Consider the following 18,909-nt stretch of genomic DNA (forward strand, 5'->3'; position numbering starts at 1 on the left):
GTGAATCCCGGAGACAGGAAAGTGCAGCCTCAGCCGCATGCATGCATGCAAAGGCACTGGCTTCCCCGAGGCAGCTGGGAGCTGCGTGGTCTCCACAGGAGCCCTCCTCTCACTCTGGGGCCAGGCTGGCGTGGGTGAGGGGCTGACAGGGCCCAGAGGAGGCTGGTGGCTGTCATTTTCAGTCCCTGGGAGCTAGGAAGCTGGCAGTAATTGCCCAGCCTCTTCTTGGGCATCAGCGGCTCGCATGTCCCGGATGTGCCCTGCAGCTGCAGGCAGGAGGCTGCGTGAGGGTGCCTGACAACCAGCCAGGCTTCAGTCCCTGCTGTCCAATCACTAGCCAATCAAGAAGCTCCCTGAGCCTCAGTTTCCTGCTCTGCAAAGTGAGGGTAACAATATAACCAGCACAGGACTACTCTAAAAAGGAAAAAGAGATTAGATTTTTTTTTCCCCAACAGAGTGGTCCTATCAGGCTCCCTGGAAAAGGCATTCAACTCTCATGCTTCAGATCCTTCCTTTGTCTATTTAGACTCTTACTAACTTCTGTCAAATTCTCTGGTTTCAAATCCCACACAAAGGCTTTGTACATAAACCAGGCTGCCAGCCTGCTCTGGCATTCTGAGCACTATCAGTGAAACCCCTTGTGTGCCGAGGTCTCCAGTGGCAGTCCACACGGCTCTGTCCTGCACCTTGTACTGGCCTATGTTCCTAGAAACAACTTAGGTGAAGACCCTGAATTTTCTGCCTCCTCGTCACATCTTCAGGTAGCAGAAAATCTGGAGATACAGCTAAGGTGACGGCTGGTAGAATCAAGACCCAGGCTCTTGCTTGGCTGGAGTAACATTTAAAATTAGTAAATTTAAACTAAATGAGCATGTAGTACTGCACTTCTGTTTTATTAATGAAAAAAGGAAGGAAGGAGGGAAAGAAGGAAGGGAGGGAGGGAGGGAGGAAGGAAGGGAGGGAAAAAAGCTCAACTGGAAAAATGCTAATCTGGGGAAATCTGACTCTATAGCAAGTCACGTGAGACAAGCAGGGCCGGGGAAGCCTTGGTTCAGATGCCAGGGCTGACACTTCAGTGACTGTGGGAAAACCACTCACCTGCCCTAGAGGGGACTTCCTGCCCCTCTGGACCATGTGAACATCCTGCTTTTGAAGGTCTGAAATTCTAACATACTTGGAGACATTTAAATGCTCGATCCCTCCATGACAGGCAATGATGACGATAACAAAGGGAGAAAATTTAGTTCACATAAGTGATTAGAGCAGAGGACAGATGTTTAATCCTATTAATGAATTTGCTAATTGGCCTTCTGCCCCCAATCATTTCATATTCAGGCTTTTGCAGTGTCAGATTAAATGGAAACAGATCCAGGGGTGGTTTGAGATGGGGCTAAGAGCGTTTTGCTCAGGGCCTGCAGGCAGCTCAGTTGTTTAGTTTGGCTAACGAGGTCCTTGGGTCTATCCTTGAATGCCTTCTCCCCAACTTCCGTGCGCCCGTTTTGGCTGTTTGCCCACTCAGGCCCCCCAGGCTCCAGAGGCAAAGCCAAGAGGGGAGGAGGTTGGTGCAGTGGCTAAAAGCTCAAGCGCTGGGATCAGCCAGAATTGGGCTCTGCCATCTCCAAGCTCTGACCCTAAGCAAGACACTTCCCTTCTTAGAGCCTCAGCTTCCTCATCTGCAAAATGGGAACTACAAACAGCATTTAAAATAACACAGGAAAGGGCAGAGCAAGGGGCCCAGCGCTGAGCAGAGGCCAGGCAATTTTAGCCAGTGTTAGCATTCATCCTCACAGACATGCACATTGTCATACCTCACAGTTGGGATTTTCTGTTACTATGTAAATCAACAACTTCCCAGAGAAACTGCTTAGGGTTTTGGTGGCCATGGATGTGGTAGCTCTGGGTCTCAGAGGGATGGAATCAGAGGCCACAGCTCGAAGTGACAGAGATTGCCAAGGGTAACACAGTCATCATACAGGTGGAAGGAACCTGCCCTGGGATGGCACAAAGGGCAGCCGCGAAGCCAGCATCAGCCCAAGCTGCTGAGACCACCTTGCCTATGCATGGCACTGTGCTCGCTCCCTCCTTGGCCTTCACACAGCCCTGTAAGGGCGACACTGGCATTGCCCGCATTTTACAGAGTAGGAAACAGAGGCTCAGAGAGGTTCAGCTATGAATTGCCAGAGGAGGGTTGCACCCCGACACTCTCTTACTCTAGCTCAGTGGTCCTAACCATTATACCGTCCTATTCCTAGTTCCCTGGTTTGAGTGGAGTGCAGCTCCTACTTCTCCCCACTGTACCAACAAGGCTTTTAGTTTGGCCTGGAACAATAAGAATTAATCCAAAGTACTAAGCCCAGGCTACGGCATGGGAAGCTAGCGATATCCCAACTGACTACAGCTACTTGCAGAAGGTGACCTATTTAAAATACTACCTGGAGGGAGGTGAAGCATTTACAGATAAGTCAAGTTTCTCTGAAGGCCCTAGGACTCTTAGTAAATCTCTCCCTCTCTGTCTCTCCCTCCTCCCTCAGTGCTGTTCCTTCCCTGCCTGATGAATGGGAACATCAGCTCCAGGGCCACTATGCGGAGTTTTATAGGAGCAGACCTGGATTTCTCCTCTGCACCACTGCACTCCTGCACTCTCAGAGCCATCAAGCACACACCCCCCAGCCGATCCATCCCCACGTCTACGCAGCCAGCATCTATCACATCTGGACCCAGTGTCAGGCCGGACAGAGGCCCCGGAATAACACTCAGTCCCTGAGAGCTAGTCAGAGAGATAACTGTGTAAACCCATAATGATCACCTTACATCGTGTTCAGGATTGTAGTGAGGGGAAGTAGCAACAGCTGTAGGGGAACAGAGATGGGAGAGATGTGCTCTGCCTGTAGGAGCCTGGGAGGGTTTCCCGGAGGGGTAACATTGAAAGTGGCTTTGAAGGATGTGTAGGAGTTGGCCCAGTGAATGCAAAGATGGAGGTGGAGGGAGGCTGAGGAAGCCGGAGTGGATCTTGGGCAGAAATGACATCAGCGAAACAATGTTAAAGGACAATTACAGGATTGGCTAAGTGGACAAATATGCAGGTTCTGATCTCATGCAGACAAGGTAAACGGGAACCTGAAATACAAGGGAACACAAGGGAAGTCACTGTGGGTCAGTCCCTGTTTTGTTTCAACAAAAGAGTGAAAACTTAGAGATACCTCCCCATCTTCCTGCTTTCCCCAAGGACTCTGCACACCTACTGGGATCCAAAAAATTACCAGGACTCTTCTTGACTGAATTTATAATTTTCAGCTTTCTAGGAAGCATTTGCTTTAAGTTTACTGTTAATTATCTGCATGAGGGCTTCTTGTTCCCTTGACTCCTTCCAAATTTCACGGTGGGGGGCTTAGAGCCAGTATTTGGGAAGCATGACTATAAATGCTCTTAGTGAAAAGACAGTCTTTTATTATAGCTTTTCCAGGACTTCATCATTCATTCACTCATTTATGGACACATTTGTTCATTCATGAATGCTTTATTCAATCATTCCTTCTGTCATTCCTTTGATAATTCATTTGCTTCCAAATTCGTTTGCTCATTTACTGATTCCCTCATTCATTTGAACGTTCATCCTTTCACCCATATGTTAAGGTACGCATTTGCACATTTAGCATGCATTTATGGAATAAAGCCCTCCCAGTCGACAAAGAGAGGTCCAAACCTTGGTCCTTTTCCAGGGACCAGGTAGAAAAACCCCACTGATTTTAGGCAGTAAGTCTCCTCCCCTCCCTCTTCCAGTCTTTTCCACCTCCCTCTTTCTGTTCATCTTGACTCCACTGAGCTGCTTCTGGGACTGAGGGACCAGAACAGTGCTTGGCACCGTGTGTGGGCTCCGCGCACTTTTGTGACTATCAGGGGGCTGGGAGTAGGAACACTGTTCTCAGCACTTTCTTGCTAAATGGTAAACAGATTCGCTACATTTCATGGACAAAGCCAATTCAAAGCCAGCAGACCAAATAACAGAATTCATTCCAGGCAGAGGGCTGGTAACTGAAATTCCAGTGGGAAGCTAACTTTTCCTGCAGGGTCTGCAAAATCTAGGAGATAATGAAGAACAGCCAACCATTCCCTTATTTATAATTTCCTTCAGAAAATATTTATTGAGTACCTACTATGTGCAAAGAACCAAGCTGGCTGTTGTGAAGAATGAGTCAGACAAGGTTCCTGCCCAAAGAAACCTGTTCTCTGGTTGGGCAAGAGGGGTTAGCACCTCCACTGATCGCCTGATTGCTAGTATGACTTGTGAATCACAAGGATGGACACCTTAAAAGAATTCAGGAATTCAGACGGGAGAAGTGACTTCTCTCTGGGGCTTGGAAAAGGCTTCCTGAATATGGAAAGAGCTTAGTGAGGTCTTGGAACGTGAGTGGAATTTTAACCATTAGACAAGGAGGTAGGGATGGGAGAAAGAGTATTACGGAGTTAAAAGGATGGGCAAAGATGCAGGCACTGGTAACGCCTGAGGCACAAGGTCTCCACAAATTAGTATTCCCCCTTTATCGTCAAAGAAACTGGCATTTGCAAGGTGAAATGACTTGCAAAAGGTCCCCTGAGCACAGGACTGTGTGATGGGAGGGGCTACTGCTTTCCTCTGCCTCTCTGCCTCTTGCTGGTCTCCCAGCTCTCTCCGGTAAAACACACCGCCCTGACGGATAAACCCCAACCCCGGCCTCCTCAGGTACATTCTGCTTCCACGAGCTCTCCAAGGTGCTCAGTGATCTAGCAGCCAGGAGACTGGTGCCGTATTTGCCTCTAACTTGCCATCTGGCCTTAGAAAAAGCATCTGATAGCTATGGGATTTGGTCCGCGCACCTACGCAATGAGCATTCTGGAGATCCAAAGCCCAGCCCTTTCTGAAAGTTCCAAAAGCTTTCACCTGGTCGCGGAGGATTTATAACCCAGCCACTCCTGCAATGTGGGATTCTCTGCTTACAGGCAAATCTCTCTTGAGATGGCCTTGGTCTAGTGATGTCTTCTCCAAGTTCTCTTGCCCCCCACAGGCCCGGCAGCTGCACCTGAACAACCCTCCTCTGGTTATTCCTGACACCCTAACCTGTCTCACTTATCCATGCCCGCCCAGGAGCAGCCCTTGGTATGATGAGCACATGCAAAACTGTTGAGCCAGAAATTCTACCTGGGACTGGGATGCACAGGCTGAATCCCAAAAGCGGGGCTTTTCCAATTTTGAATTAAAGACACACAAAGATTCCAACAGAGAGAAGGACAGGAAATGAACTTGAATACTTTTATTCAGTGGCATGGCCCTTAAATGACTTTAGATTCTGCTGCCTTTAGGGAGCTCTCTCTGAACACCCAGGTTAGGCTAGGTGCATTCCTCTGGCAGCACTAATCATGTGGAGTTTTTGCCCTATTTTAAAAATATGTATGTACTTCCACATTGTATTTTCAAAGCCTTCAGGGTTTTAGTTGAGCAGGCTATGATGTTTTCAGGACTAGCAACAGAGCAGAGGTCACTGGGGGCTGCAGCAAAGGACCAGCATCTCTGTGCCTGGATTTTTGGTCCTAGTTACCTGGAAAGGCCTGGAAGAGGATTCCAGAAACGAGCTGTTAAGATTCTCAGAGGTACTGCCTACTTCCAAGATGGCCTTACTCTGGGCATTTGGAAGACCTACATAATAGAGCCATAAATTGAATAGTACCTAAAATTTGCTGAGCACTTATTATGTAGCAGAACCTGTGCTAAACATCTGAGTTGCGTTAGCCTTGAAATCCACACAACACAACAGCTATTTTAAGATGGTAACTACTACTGTCCCTGTTTTATAGTTGAAGAAAACAAGGCTTAGTCATACAGCTAGTAAGTGGCAGAGCCTGAATTTGAACCCAGCAGGGAGACTGATGCCTAAGTTGAAAAATCCCAACCGCTCTCTTCTGACTGCTTTTAATTAGATCTGAGCCTCACGTCCCAGAGATCATAGCAGCAGCTTCGGTGAGAGCATCAACAACAAAAATCTTAGAATTTGAGAACCAAATAGAACCTGCAGAAATGTCTAATGTAACTCTCTCCTTTTACAATGGAGAAACCAAGGCTTCAAGGGGGAAAGTGACCTGGCCGGGATGGGACCCCTTACCACTACCCTCCCCAGCCAGAGCTCTCTCCATGTTTCCAAGCTGTCTCCCTTGGAAGGGTCTTTGCTGGCTAGCATTCCACTGAGCAAGACAGTGAGATAAGACTCTACACCGGGGGCAAATGCCTGGGGGAGTATAAGTAGCTAGATTCCTGGACCATTCAAACCAGTGGCGTAAGGCTCTGTGCAAGAGGGGCTGAGCACTCAGGGCTTAGGTAGCTTGTCTTGGAGGTCCATCCGGTGGCCTTGGACCTGCAGAGAGCCTGAGACAGTGAGGGTTAAATGAGAGAGTGCAGATAAAACACCCAGCACCGTGCCAGGCACACAGTAGGGGCACACTGAATGCTGGTAACCCCTCTTCTCTTTCTTAGAATCCTGAGAGAAAAGCAAGAGCTTTGGCTCTGGGAACCCTGAAGGAATTCATCCAGGGTGACCTGGAGTGCACGTAGGAAGAGGGAATGTTAGACCGTAATGTCTGAGCTCTTACTCTCTTCCCAGCCCTATGCAAGGTGCTCCTTACTCATTCATTTGACCCCCACATCCTTACAACAATCTCTTCTGGGCCCTGGGGGTTTCAGACAACACAGTATATGAGACAGGGTCCTCCCTCCCTCTACATCTTACATACCCAGTTTCCCTCCTGGAAGTAGCATTCTCATTCATTTTATGGATAAGAAAACGGATGCTTAGAGAGGTAAGGGGACTTGCCTGAGGTCCCGGAGGGGGAGAGTGATGAAGCTGGGATTCACACCCAGACCCTACTTGACTCTAGAGCCCAAGATCTTTTTGTGACACTTAGCTGGCTCCCAGGAGGGCCACAGACATTGAAAATATTTTAAAACACACCCCTGAATTTCCTGTCCCTATGGTCCCCTGGCCTCTGCAACCTCACAGTGGTCAAATAGATGATGGGAGAAAAGACCTGTATTTGGCACTGAGCATTGTCCCCGGTCGAGCAGCATCCCAGGATCTGCGAGAGGTGGAACTCTGAATGTCAAGGCCCTGGGCCAAGGCTTGCATTCCCGTCCTGCTCGGGACTGGTAAAAGGGCAACCAGTGCCTTCCCTGCCAGCAGGACGTGTAACTCAGCTGAGCAAAGGGGCCGAAGCCCCTTCCCATGTTCTAGGCTGTAAATGCCAACCCAGCTTCATCACTACGATCTGTATCCAGGGACCTCTTTCCTTGGTGCTCGGCCAGTCCGATGTCTCTGGGGGCTGGGTCAGAATCCTGGACCTCTTCTCCCTGGGGCCTTCCAGGGCAGCTTACCCAGGGGGAGCTCTGGGGTCCCAACCCAGGTGAGACCAACCCAGTCCTGAGGGTACACTAATTGTGCACTTGGGGCTCACCAGTACCCCGCTATAGTCCTACTCACTAGCCACATCAGGGGTGGGAGTGGTAACCCCTGCCTGTAACCAGGATCTGGGCTCTAATGGCAGAACTTGAACATTTAAGTGTCAGGTTACCTAAAATCCAACCACACACAATAGCATTTGAGCATTAAACAAAACCAAAGCCACCATTTCCCTTTTCCTAGCACTTTCCATCTCTTTATTCCAACAACCAACTTTCTAACTGCTGGTTAGGAGGCTGCGCAGTCCCCCACGGCCCTGCTTCACAGGGACCCACTGACAACTCTCCCACCGGTGAGACCGGCGCATCTCAGCTAGGGAAAGGCAGCTGCCGAACAAAGTCCAGACAGAAGGGACTCCAGGATATTGTGCTTTTCAATCTTTGATGTAAACCCGCCTCTCGGCCACCCCTTGGCAGTGCCCTCAACTCCCCTGAGGTTCCCCGAGCTCCGCAGGCAGCAAGCTCGTGTGACGCCCTCTCCCCTCACTCCCTGAGACACCAGGACATGAGCCTGGGGAGTTTCGCCACCTGGCAGCAGCTGATTCCTTTTGGCTTGCAGAGGTTTGTCGGGGTGGGCAGGCAGCGCACCCCCTCGCTGATGCTGGGGCTTCCAGGTCTGCACCTGGCGCCTGGGAGGAGCGTGTGTGTGAGCACCCTCGCCCGGTGCTCACAGTTGCACAAACGCCAGCCGTCATGGGAACGGGAAGAGCTGCACAACGCTGCCACCAGAGAACCCCGTCTCCCCCACCTGTGAATGTGCCTCTTTATCCTGCTCTTAGAGATTTCCCCAGGAGGGGGGTCCTGGCACCGGGTGCCCCCCAGAGGGGGCCCGTCACCCCTGAGGCCAGCACCCACTCTGGCTCCCTGCTCTGGGGTTCACACCAACCCTCCCTTCGGTTTCTCACTCCTCTGGACACAACCTGTCCCGGCTCCTCATGGGGAGCAAGGTCCGGACAAAGGGATGCAGGTGGCGCACCCACCTCAGCACCCCGCGGCCCCAAACCCAGCCAGGGGAACAAAAGGAAGAAGGAGGTGGCTTACCTTTAGAGGGTCGCCTTTGTTTGGTTTGCAGAGATGAGAAGGTGCCCATGACGGCCCCCATGGCAGCGAAGACTTGTGTGCCACTTGTGACCCCGGGCCCTACCCCTCCCCTCCCCTAGAAGAAATCAGTGTGGACTGTCTACTCTGAATTGGAGGAGAGAGGGGAAAAAAGAAAAAAAGAGAGAAGAGCCGGGCAGCTCGCCTGCAGCTCGGTCTTCAGCGCGCGGGGCCGGGCGCCGGAGGCTCTGGCTTCCGCCGTCAGCCCGCACATGCACTGCCTCCCGGGCCAGCCTGCGGAGCGCGCCCGGCGCCACCCGGGCCCGCCGGTCCCCTCGCCACGGCCGAGGACGGAGCCCCGCAGCCTGCCAGGCGCTGGACACGGGGCCCGCGCCCGCCCGGCCGAGGCTGCCGAGCCAGCGCCGCGCGGTGCGGGAGCCGCGCTCCGCCCGCCCCTCCCGCCGCACGCTCGCTCCCTCCCGGCTCGGGCTGGGTCCCGGGGGCCGAGTAGCAATCATGAATGAACAGAACCCGCGCCGGCGCCCGCACGCCCGCCCGCCCGCCCGCCCGCGCTCGGAGCCGCCCGGGGAGCGGCCGGCGGGTAACCACCGCGGGGCGGGGCGGGGAGCCCGGCCCGGGGCGCGCCGGGACCCCCGGGGATGCGCCCCAGGCAGACGGGACGGCCCCCTCCCCGGGCTAGGCACCTAGCTGATGGGAGCGGTTCAGGGGGCAGCAGATGGATCGCCCCCAGGGAGAACGTGTGTGTGTGTGTGTGTGTGTGTGTGTGTGTCCCTGTGGGGGGTGCATGTGATTTCACTTGACTTCAGGGGAGATGTCATTTAACCCACTGCCTGACTTCATGAGGTGGGGGCAAGTCTGTCTCACCCAGGAGAGGGAAAAACATGCATCTAACTGGGTTGTCTGGGAAAGGGGCTGCGCTCCTGCTCTATGGGGCCCCAGGTGCCTGCAGAATCCTCCAATGCCAGAGCCCACCTTCTAACTGGGCAGTGGGGCAGGAGCCCTTGCCCTCTGAGCTCCTGCTTTCTCTGTTTTCCGTTTCTGCTCTCTCTCTCTCCCTCTGCTGCACAGTAATTTCTTAGCCATCGCCTATGGGGCAGGGGTTGAATCAGTGATTGAGGGGCAGTGATGGATTCAGGTATCCATCTCCCTCCTGTGAGCTCTCACTCTGGATCACAAAGACCCCCAGGACCCCACTGTGGCTTCTTACTGAAAGGGCTAAGTTTGGGTCCATCCCACGGACTCAGATCCTTGTGGTGTTGAAATGCAAGGTTTGTGCCCTGGAAGGCGGGAGAGGAGTTTCCCCTCCCCCAAAACTGAACTGCGGGGGTTCCCACGGAGACCCTTTCTGACTGGCACTGAGTATCCTCTGCCCAGGCTGCTCCCAGACCCCCGCCCAGTCAGTTGCTCTCTGCCACACACATACACACACACACACACACCCCGCATGTTTGCAGTTCACAGAGTCCAGCAACATATGGTGTCATAAACACGCCTGCATGCATGCATACATAGTCCCGCAACCATATGGGCACGAGTCCCTCAAACCCACGGACACTGCTGTCACACACACAGGCAGACCCAAGGCCACAATACACACAGAGGTGCATCCGTAGGACCCTACACAAGACTGAGACACAAACACCCAGGCACACAGACTCTTGCACAGTGCCAAATGGCATTGCAGTCACCACATTGACACAGGCTCAAGGCCACACAGGCACACAGTTGGACCCCAAGGGTACAAGGTCCCTTGGGAGCTGCTTCCCCTCTTTCCAGCCCATGAGCTGCCCGTTCAGGGCCTCAGCTGACCCAAGAGTTGGCCAGGAACCCTGAATAATTTTCTTCATCTTTATACACGTAATGCTTCCTCAAATCCCAACACATGTCCTATTTCGTGCAGCGGGGAAGGTGTACTTGCAAACATACGTCCCCTTCATTTGCATTGCCTGCTGCTGTGTGACCACATGACCGCAAGGGGTGCCCACAGGGAAGCCCTGTGAATAAGGCAGGTCCTGCCTGTTTGTTACCATAGAGAGAAGTTGAAGCCTCCTGGGGGTCAGAAATTTGCCTGAGGTTGCCCAGCCAAGATGTGGGATTAGAACTCAGAGTCTGGGGCTGTCATGGCCTCCTGGGGACTCTCCTGCTGGCAGATAAGGGCACCGGGGGCCACTGAGGTGGACATATCTGCTCTGGCTCCCACCAGAGTCAAAGCCTCAGCTCTCCTAACTGCCGGCTCAGGGCTGGCGCATGCCCAGGAGGCCTGGAGTCCTGGAGGAGGGGCAAGACATGGGGCTGGCCCCTGCTTCCCTCCTGCCCTCCGTGCCTGAAGAAGGGGATGGGGTGAGGCTGGAGCCTGCATCGCTAGGGGACCCCTGGACAGACAGGACTCAAGAGAGAGAGGAGGGCTCTTTGCTGAGGAGAGAGTGATGCCACTCCAGGTATCTTTGCTGGCCGCTCGGGACCTCCCTGGAGGAACACCAGGCCACTTCACCCTCAGCTCCGCTGACCTGCACAGTGCCTGATGGCCACAGCCAGGACAGCACTTGAAAGGCCACAGGCAGAAGGCTAGGACGCCACCCTCTCGTTTCCTCCTCCCCACAGCCCTCCAAAGAAGCAGGGCAGAGAGGAATTGCTCCATTTTCACAGATCAGAAATAGCAACGTGCTTCTGGAGGTGTTCGCAAATGGCGGCCTCTGAGCAGGGGGAATAAAGTGAAATCACCAAGATAAAGTCCAAACTGTGGAACACGAGTTATGAGGCCTTGCTGTGGCCTGGCTTCTTCTACCAATCCCCCTGTCCCCTGCTGCTCCCTTTGGGCTCAGCCACACAGATCCCTCACTATTTTCCAAAGGTGCCCTGTATGGTCCTGCCTCAGGGCCTTTGTACATGTTGTTCCCTCTGCCTGGAATGTGCCTCCCCTCTTTCTCCACTGGCCACCTGCTGCTCATCCTTGAATATCTACTTCTGGTGTCATCCCCTCCAGGAATCCCTCGCTGGCCCCAGTCGGTTCCCAGAGCACCCAGGGCTTCTTTTCCTATCAGAGCACCCATCACTTGGGTTCTCATTGTCCCTTCCGTTCCTTGTCTCTCCCTCTGGACTGCAAGTTCCTCAAGGGCAGAAACCTATACTGATTTAGCTCTGGACTCTCTGCTTAACCCCCGGTTTCTGACAAGGGTGCAGTCAATCCATGCTGAGTGAATGAATGAATGCATGAATGAATTTTCCTTGCTCAGTAACACAGTTAGTAAGTAAAAACTGATGATTACCAGATCATCCTTGCCTCTTAAAGGAAGAAGCACACTCTTCCAAGTGAACATTCATTCATCCACTCATTCGTTCAACAAATATTTATTCATTCATGTATCTAGCACATACAAGGTATTTACATGCACAATAGCTCATTTGTTCCTGATGATGCTCTATGAGGTAGGTGTTATCTGCTGTCAAATAGACACACACACACACACACACACACACACACGCACTGTATGATGCAGCTCACAAAGAATGTGTCCACGCAGAAGTACACAGGTAAGTGTAAGGGGCAAGAGAGAAAGAAGATGATAACGGACCCACTCCCTACCCTTTGGGAACTCACAACAGAGAGCAGAGAGCTGCACGGGGAGGGAGGAAGTGACAAAACAAGTGTGTAGAGGGAGTGCCAAGGAAGCCTCCCTTCAGCCACCCTGGCTGCAGAAGCCATTTGTCCTGTTGCTCCCAGCACGGTGTACTCACCAAGGTGACCTTGCCCCTCCATCCAACCTGAGCTCCAATGGTTGTGGCTCCTTCACCCTGGAAGGAGAGCTACTAGCTCTTGCACCGTCTCTAGCTCTGACCCTTCCCTCGTCCACACTGGTACGGATTCAATGTTTTTGTCCTCCCAAACTTCGTATATTGAAGCCTCATTCCCCAGGGGGGCTGTATTTGGACCCCTCTAAGAAGGTCATTAAGTTTAAATGAGGTCATAAGGGTGGGGCCATGATCTGAGAGCGTTAGTGTTCTTATGAGGAGAGACACCAAAGACATCCATCCTACGCACAAAGAAGAGGTCATGTGAGCACACCGGGAGAAGGTGGCCATCTGCAACCCAAGGGGAGGGGCTTCACCAGAAACCAACCCCGCTGGCACCTTGATCGTGGACTTCCAGTCTCCAGAACCGTGAGAAAATAAGTTGCTGTTGTTTAAGCCACCTAGACTGTGGGGTTTTGTTAAGGCCTCCCAAGCAGACTAATACACACCGCCGGTGCCAGCCCACACCCTCAGAAGGCTCTGGGAGCAAGGCCTTCCCTCTGACATGAGCGCCCACAGAGAACTCCTTAAAGCACCCCTCTGAGGCTGTTCAGGGAGGAAGGGGTGAGGTTGGCAGAGACCTGCAGGGACCTTGTTAAAACACGCATGTGCACATCTGAGTTTATGTAACGTACAAGCCCTGTTCTTTCCCTCCCTCCCTCCCTTCCTCCTTCTCTCCTTCATTCCCCTCTCTCTCCTTCTCTCTCTCTCTTTCTTAATTCATTTCTCCTTCCCTCCTACTTCCCTTCCTCCCTACTCACTCCTTCCTCAGCCACGTTATTTTCCCATCCTCGTGGACAACAGCAGTCCCTTCGTGCCACAAACGGAGGTAGCAGAGTGTCACACTGAGTCTGGATTTTGGAGGCTGCTAGAATAAGGTTCAGATGCTGATTTCGACTGCGTGACTTTGGGCACGATGAGTGCTTTCTCTGAACCCTACTTTCATCTTCTTGCGGATCACATTAGTACCTACCTAGGAGTGTTGCTGGGAGGGGCCGGTGACATCATGTTTGTGAGGCCCTTAGCAGGTGCCCGGCACACAGGGTGGCCCATTACTGAGGGTGGGCCACCACTGTTCCTGCTGCAGCGGGCCAGGCATCGTGCTGGGCTAGAGGGGTAGAAAAACGAGTGAGCCACAGCCTTCCCTTTGGGCTTCCGTCTTTGCTCTTCATCTGTTTGATAGGAAATCTATTCTCAGGGTCCCCATCTGGTATTAAAAGACTCAGATTAGTTAAGGAAGGCAATGTGGTTGGCACCTGATTATGTGCAATTCAGCACTATGCTGGCTGCTGTCTTGTACCATTTCCCAAATGTTCTGCATGCATAAGTCTGGCCTCCTCAAATAGACTGGGAGCTTTTAGCAAGCAAAGGCCCAGTCTCTCCTGCTTTGCATACACCCGCTCCCCCGCCCCCTCCACCACTCCGCCTGGCCCCGGAGCTCCCTAAGTGCTCCACAGATACTCAAACTGAGATCCTTCAGGGCAGGGGAAGGGGTGTCACCCTTCATCCCTGGCTTCAAGTCCCCTCTTCTCTTGCTAAATGTGTACCTGGGCCTTAGCTTCCCTACCTGTGAAACATGAACACAACCGCTTTGCGGGGCTGATGTGAGGGTGGGGAAAGACAAAGTCAAGGGAGAGTGCTTTGTCTCTCTGTAAAGCACTCTACAAGTGTTCTTTATTGTTATTGGCTCTGGGGCTCACTGAGTTACTCATTCATTCATTCATTCATTCATTCTTAACAAAGAATATTTGTTAAGCACCATCTCCAGGCCAGGCCCTATTCTAAATATATGGATTAATAACGAGCAAGAAGAGAAAAGAGTCCCTGCCCTGGGGACACGGGCAATCTAGGGCTGAAGACAATCGAGTCATCTCATCATTACAAACTGTGACCAGGCTGGGAGGGAAAGACGGGAGCTGATGAGTGTGGGGCGGCAGGTGCTCGGAGAAGCCAGGTAGGGTTACCCTGTGCAAACTATGAGGTGCTGACACTACACACAGGTAGGTCTTCAGGGGACAGGGAAGTAGATGTGAGTTTCAAGTCAGGGAGCTCAGGCTTCAAGTCCTGGGTTTGTTTTGTGACCTTGGGCAAGTTATTTGACCTGTCAGAACCTCAGTTTCCCCTTTGTGAGCGGAACAATCCCGCCAATATCGATGCGAGTCACAGGGGTGGTTGAAAGTGCTTGTGATCACAGCAGTGGCTGGCACAGGGTCTCCCTGGCTGGAATGCAGTGCTGGTTTAGAAAACCCAAACTCCATTCCTCACTTTCCCCTGCTGGCCCCCTTTGCTTGCACCGTCTTACCACCTTCCCCTAGGAGGAAGCAAAGACTAGGACAGGGTCTGGGGAAGCAGCTCTCCAGGGCCACATCCTTGTGCATCAAGCGTGGCCTCATCTGTCATGGTTGATCATGTTCTGGAGGGAGCGGGGCCGATGTGGGCTGCAGGCAAGAGCCGGGGAAGTCAGGACACGGGCTCTGCCCTTCATGTCCCAATGGCTGCACTGCCCAAGGGTCCCCCTTCACGCTCCTGCACTGCCAGTCCCCACCAGGGGCTGAGATGAGTTCAGACAGAGTGCAGCCACCCACACAGCCGAGACACTGGCGGCAAAGCCCTCTGAGTTACCCGGATCCTGCTGGAGTGTGTGCGTGCGTGGGGCGGAGGCGGGGGCAGTCAGGGAGAGGGGGAAGGATATTCCTGGAGACCAGAGAAGTCATGGGTGCCAGCACTATGCTTGGCGCAAGGCAGATCCTTCATGAATATTGATCAGATGGCTCTCTGGGGGCGGATGGGAGGATGGATGGAAAGGGGAAGCGTAGATGGATGGGTTCAAATATGTTCAAACAAACATTTAAGTATCTGATGAAACCTGTGAACACTTTCCCCCCGGAATAACCAGGCATGCACGAGCATATGCTCACACTCGGTGTAGAATTTCATGGAGTTCAGGCTCTCCCCGCGAAGTACATCCATGGACACTGGTTAAGAAACCCTGCCCTAAGGAAGAAAGATTATAGTAAGGGATTTGATCCCTTCGTTTCTTAGCTGTGTGACTTTGACTCCTCTGATCCGCAGTTTCAGCGTCTATAAAATAGGTACGATAATTGTGCCTATCTTTTAGGGTTGTTGTGAGGATAAACGAGTAGAAGCACACGTGCTTCAGTGTAGCGCCTGGCAGGTTACAAGGCTCCGTGAAAGGGGCGGGTCCTCCTTAACATGAGCACCAATCATTCATTCATTCATTCACTCATTCATTCCTCACAATTTAGTGAGGACATCGAGCGAGTGCCTCCTGTTTGTCATGGCCTGAGCTGGTCTCTGGGGTTGCAGAGGTTTGTGCTCACTGCTTTGGGGAACTCACAGTCTAAGGGGGCAAAGAGAAGATGAACAATTCACTGATTTGTCCCAGAGGTCACCAAGAAACTGTTGGATTTCCCTCTCTCCAGCTCTGCTGCTGAGGAAACAACCCCCGACTCTGGCCAGGGGCCAGCCCCACCCAGAGTCCTAGGGAGCAACAGATGTTGGGACTCAGCAAGGTCGGGGGCTAGGTCAGCCTAGGAGGTCAAAGGTCAGGTGGAAAAATCAAGGGTGGAGCTGAGTGGAAAGGGATGGGGCTGGGGGGGAGTGGAAGGGAGACTTAGGGCAGAGCAGGGATGGGGTGGGGTGGGGGTGGCCCTGGGCAACTGCTTTGCTGGGCCATAGTGGTGTGGTTCAGGGTGGGCAGGAGAAGCTGACATGGTTGGGGCAATGGGGACACAGGCACACAGGGACTGTGGTTAGAACTTCTTGTTTTTCTTTTATTCCCCTTCCCTCCTTTTTTCTTTGTATAGAGACAGGGTCTTGCTATGTTGCCCAGGCTGGTCTCGAACTCCTGGCCTCAAGCAATTCCCTCACCTCAGCTTCCAGAGTAGCTGGAACTACCAGCATGCATCGCCATGCCCAGCTAGAATTTCTTATTTTTCTAAAATGTGTGCAAAGTATGGATCCATAATCTCCTTGAGTAAATGTCCAGGAGTCAATGGTGTTCACACCCTGCTTTATTCTCTGGAGGTTATATAATCATTGCATTAGCAGTGGCAGCCACCGTTTATGGAGTTCTTACTGTGTGCCAGCCACATGCCTGATCTCACTCCATCATTTTAATATCCCATAAGGTAGGTGCTGTCATTATCCTCCATTTTATATAGGAGGCAACTAAGGCACAGAGAGGTTAAGCAATCTGCCCAAAGTCACACAGTGAGAAGTAAATGATAGAGCTGGCCTTGAAGGCGGATGGTCTGGCTCTAGAGCTCACACACTTGGTCTAGCTCCAGCTGCTCTTGCAACTGACTTCTAGCCCTGGTTCTCCAGGGAGGCAGCGACTGGAGAAGCCCAAGTGTGAGAGACGGATGCACAGGGAGGTGCACAGAGTCCTGGACCATCTGGGTGGCAGGTGCTGCTCCCATCCACCCTCCTCGTGCCCAGGGGCTGCAGTCGTGCCTACCAGTTGGCTGGGATGCACACAGGTCTGACTTCCCTCCTCAGTGCCTAAGGCTGAAGAGCCTGGAGGGAGCGAGCAGGGAGGGGAGACGGGAGCAGCAGTGGCCACTGCAGCTGCCTGGTGATTAGTAATGAAGTCCGTGATCAGTGGCTGAGCCGCCCCTGGCCCTGCACGGCCTGCTGAACCTGTCAGCGCGGGCTCCTGGCTCCCAGCACCGGGGAAGAAAGCCGGGAGGAGGGAAGGAGGAAGGAGTGAGGAAGGGAGGGGCATAAGAAGGTCTCGGTTGCCATCACGCTGAGAGCTGTCTCTGGGACAGGGCCTGCAGAAATGAGGAAATGAAAAACTGAGATATTAATGGACATTTCTTCTGCTATTTCCTGTGACCACATTCGAGACCTGTGGCATTCACTGCCTGGGGCAGAGATGACACAGAAGCAACGGGGTCACCGTCTGGGATTTTGACTTAGTAAGGTCTGGTGTGAGAGGAAAGGCCTGGAAGAGTACGTGACCAGTTAGAGAGCAGGGGCGAGAGGGGTTTGTCCTTGACCTCCAGCTCAGGGGAGTCTGGCGGTCGGTGGTCTGCTCGGCACCGGAACCCCAGACTTTGGCAGAATGTGAGAGCTGAGAGCAGACCCTGCCCTTTCCCAAGTCAAGCCTGGGAGAGTGGACACGGCCCAGAGTCCCCCTCTGAGCCACGCCACCCCCTGTGTGGCAGGAGCACCGTATAGCCGCTGGGCTGTGTGCATTTTCCAGGCAGGGAGTACTGATCTACCTCTTCTGGGCAAATCTGGGAAGGAGGAGAATCTTTCCTCTGCACCCGCGAGGGACGTGGCCCAGAGAGCCCCCAGAGAGCCAGTGAATGTTGGGTCTGGGCTGGGGGACCCCAGATATGATCTGATTGGCACCATGACTGCAGAATGCACTGGAACCGGGACCTTTGGGGCTCCCCGTCTGGAGGGGTGATAAGGCTGCACCCCAAAGGTGGAACCCCCTGCATACCTTGATGCTCCATAAGCCCCCCACGAATGTTTGGGCAACACTGGGCTGAGCATCCTGAACTGACTGAGAGTTCTCTGCCACCTCGAGGAATGGGAATTTGGAATAAAAATTAAGCTCAGCAATGTGAGATACAAGCAAAGTAACATTTCTTGCACACTGAAGTAAATTGCCTGAAATTCTTAGTTATTTATAAAATGATCCTCACAATGCCACTAAGGCAGTTCCTTCCCTTTCCCCATTTTATAGATTGTTAGACTGAGGTTCAGAGAGGTAGTGTCGTTTGCTGAACGCCATAAAGGGGGAGAAATCTGTAGAGCCTGGGTTTGAACCCGGTCTGCCTGCCTTCAAAGTCCGTGCTATAATCCAGTAAGGAAGGACAGCAGAGGGGAGCGGGGAAGGGAAGACAAAGAACTGGGCAGAAACAGCAGTGTCAGGAAGAGGAGGTGGGTGATGGGGAGGCTTCCTCTCATCCTCCCTCCCAGGACGGCTTCCCTGAGTCAGGGAAGAGTGGCTGTGAAGAGCCTTGGTCTTGGTTTAGAGGACACTACAGGACACATGTACATGTCCTGGCACATAGATGGCCGGGTGTGGAGGGAAGGATGGTGTAGCAGCTCCAGGAGCAGTGACACGCGTGCGGCAACTATTACGTGGGCCCCTGAGAACACCACCCTTCTTCCCAAGAGTGCTGGTGAGGGGTGAGGGCCCGTCCTGAGAGGCCGGGCCGGGCACCTTCTCTACTCGCTCTATGCAGATCCTTTCCTGGGCTGCCACAAGACACTGCCTTGACAACAGTGGCCCTTCCAGCTGATTTCTATCTCTGTTGTCCCTCCTTGCACTGGGCTAGCCCTCAGCGAGTGAGGGGGTTGGGCACTCTAGCTGGCACGGGGGCAGCTAATTGACAGTCCAGGGCTCCCTTGCTCCGGGCTGGCATTTGCATGGTGCATTAGTATTCGTGCCCGCAGCTCGGGGCTGCTCTGCGCGAGGATGCTGTGCAGACGAGCTCGGAGCCTGGTGTGCCGCGAGGAGTTGGTGCAGTTTGCTGGGAATCCAGGCCGCTGCGTAGGAGAGGCTGGGGAAGGCTGAGGACCCGAGACTGGGGCTCCTC

At 53.0% G+C, this 18,909-nt stretch overlaps 1 protein-coding gene across 4 annotated transcripts in view; it reads right to left on the reverse strand.

The window, feature by feature from the left end:
* Nucleotides 1-18,909, reverse strand: part of KCNIP1 (potassium voltage-gated channel interacting protein 1) — a 310,723-nt gene that overhangs the window by 187,046 nt on the left and 104,768 nt on the right. For 2 of the 4 annotated variants that reach the window (XM_045551195.1, XM_045551193.1), the window contains exon 1: nucleotides 8,522-9,081. The exons of the other annotated variants lie outside the window; for them this stretch is intronic. In XM_045551195.1, the coding sequence (XP_045407151.1) occupies nucleotides 8,522-8,582 (61 nt within the window). In that variant the 5' untranslated portion in view covers nucleotides 8,583-9,081. Of the gene's footprint in view, nucleotides 1-8,521; nucleotides 9,082-18,909 lie in introns of those variants that run through there. 4 annotated transcript variants of the gene reach the window in all.

This window comes from Lemur catta, chromosome 5, assembly GCF_020740605.2.
Source record: "Lemur catta isolate mLemCat1 chromosome 5, mLemCat1.pri, whole genome shotgun sequence".
Lineage (NCBI taxonomy): Eukaryota > Metazoa > Chordata > Mammalia > Primates > Lemuridae > Lemur > Lemur catta.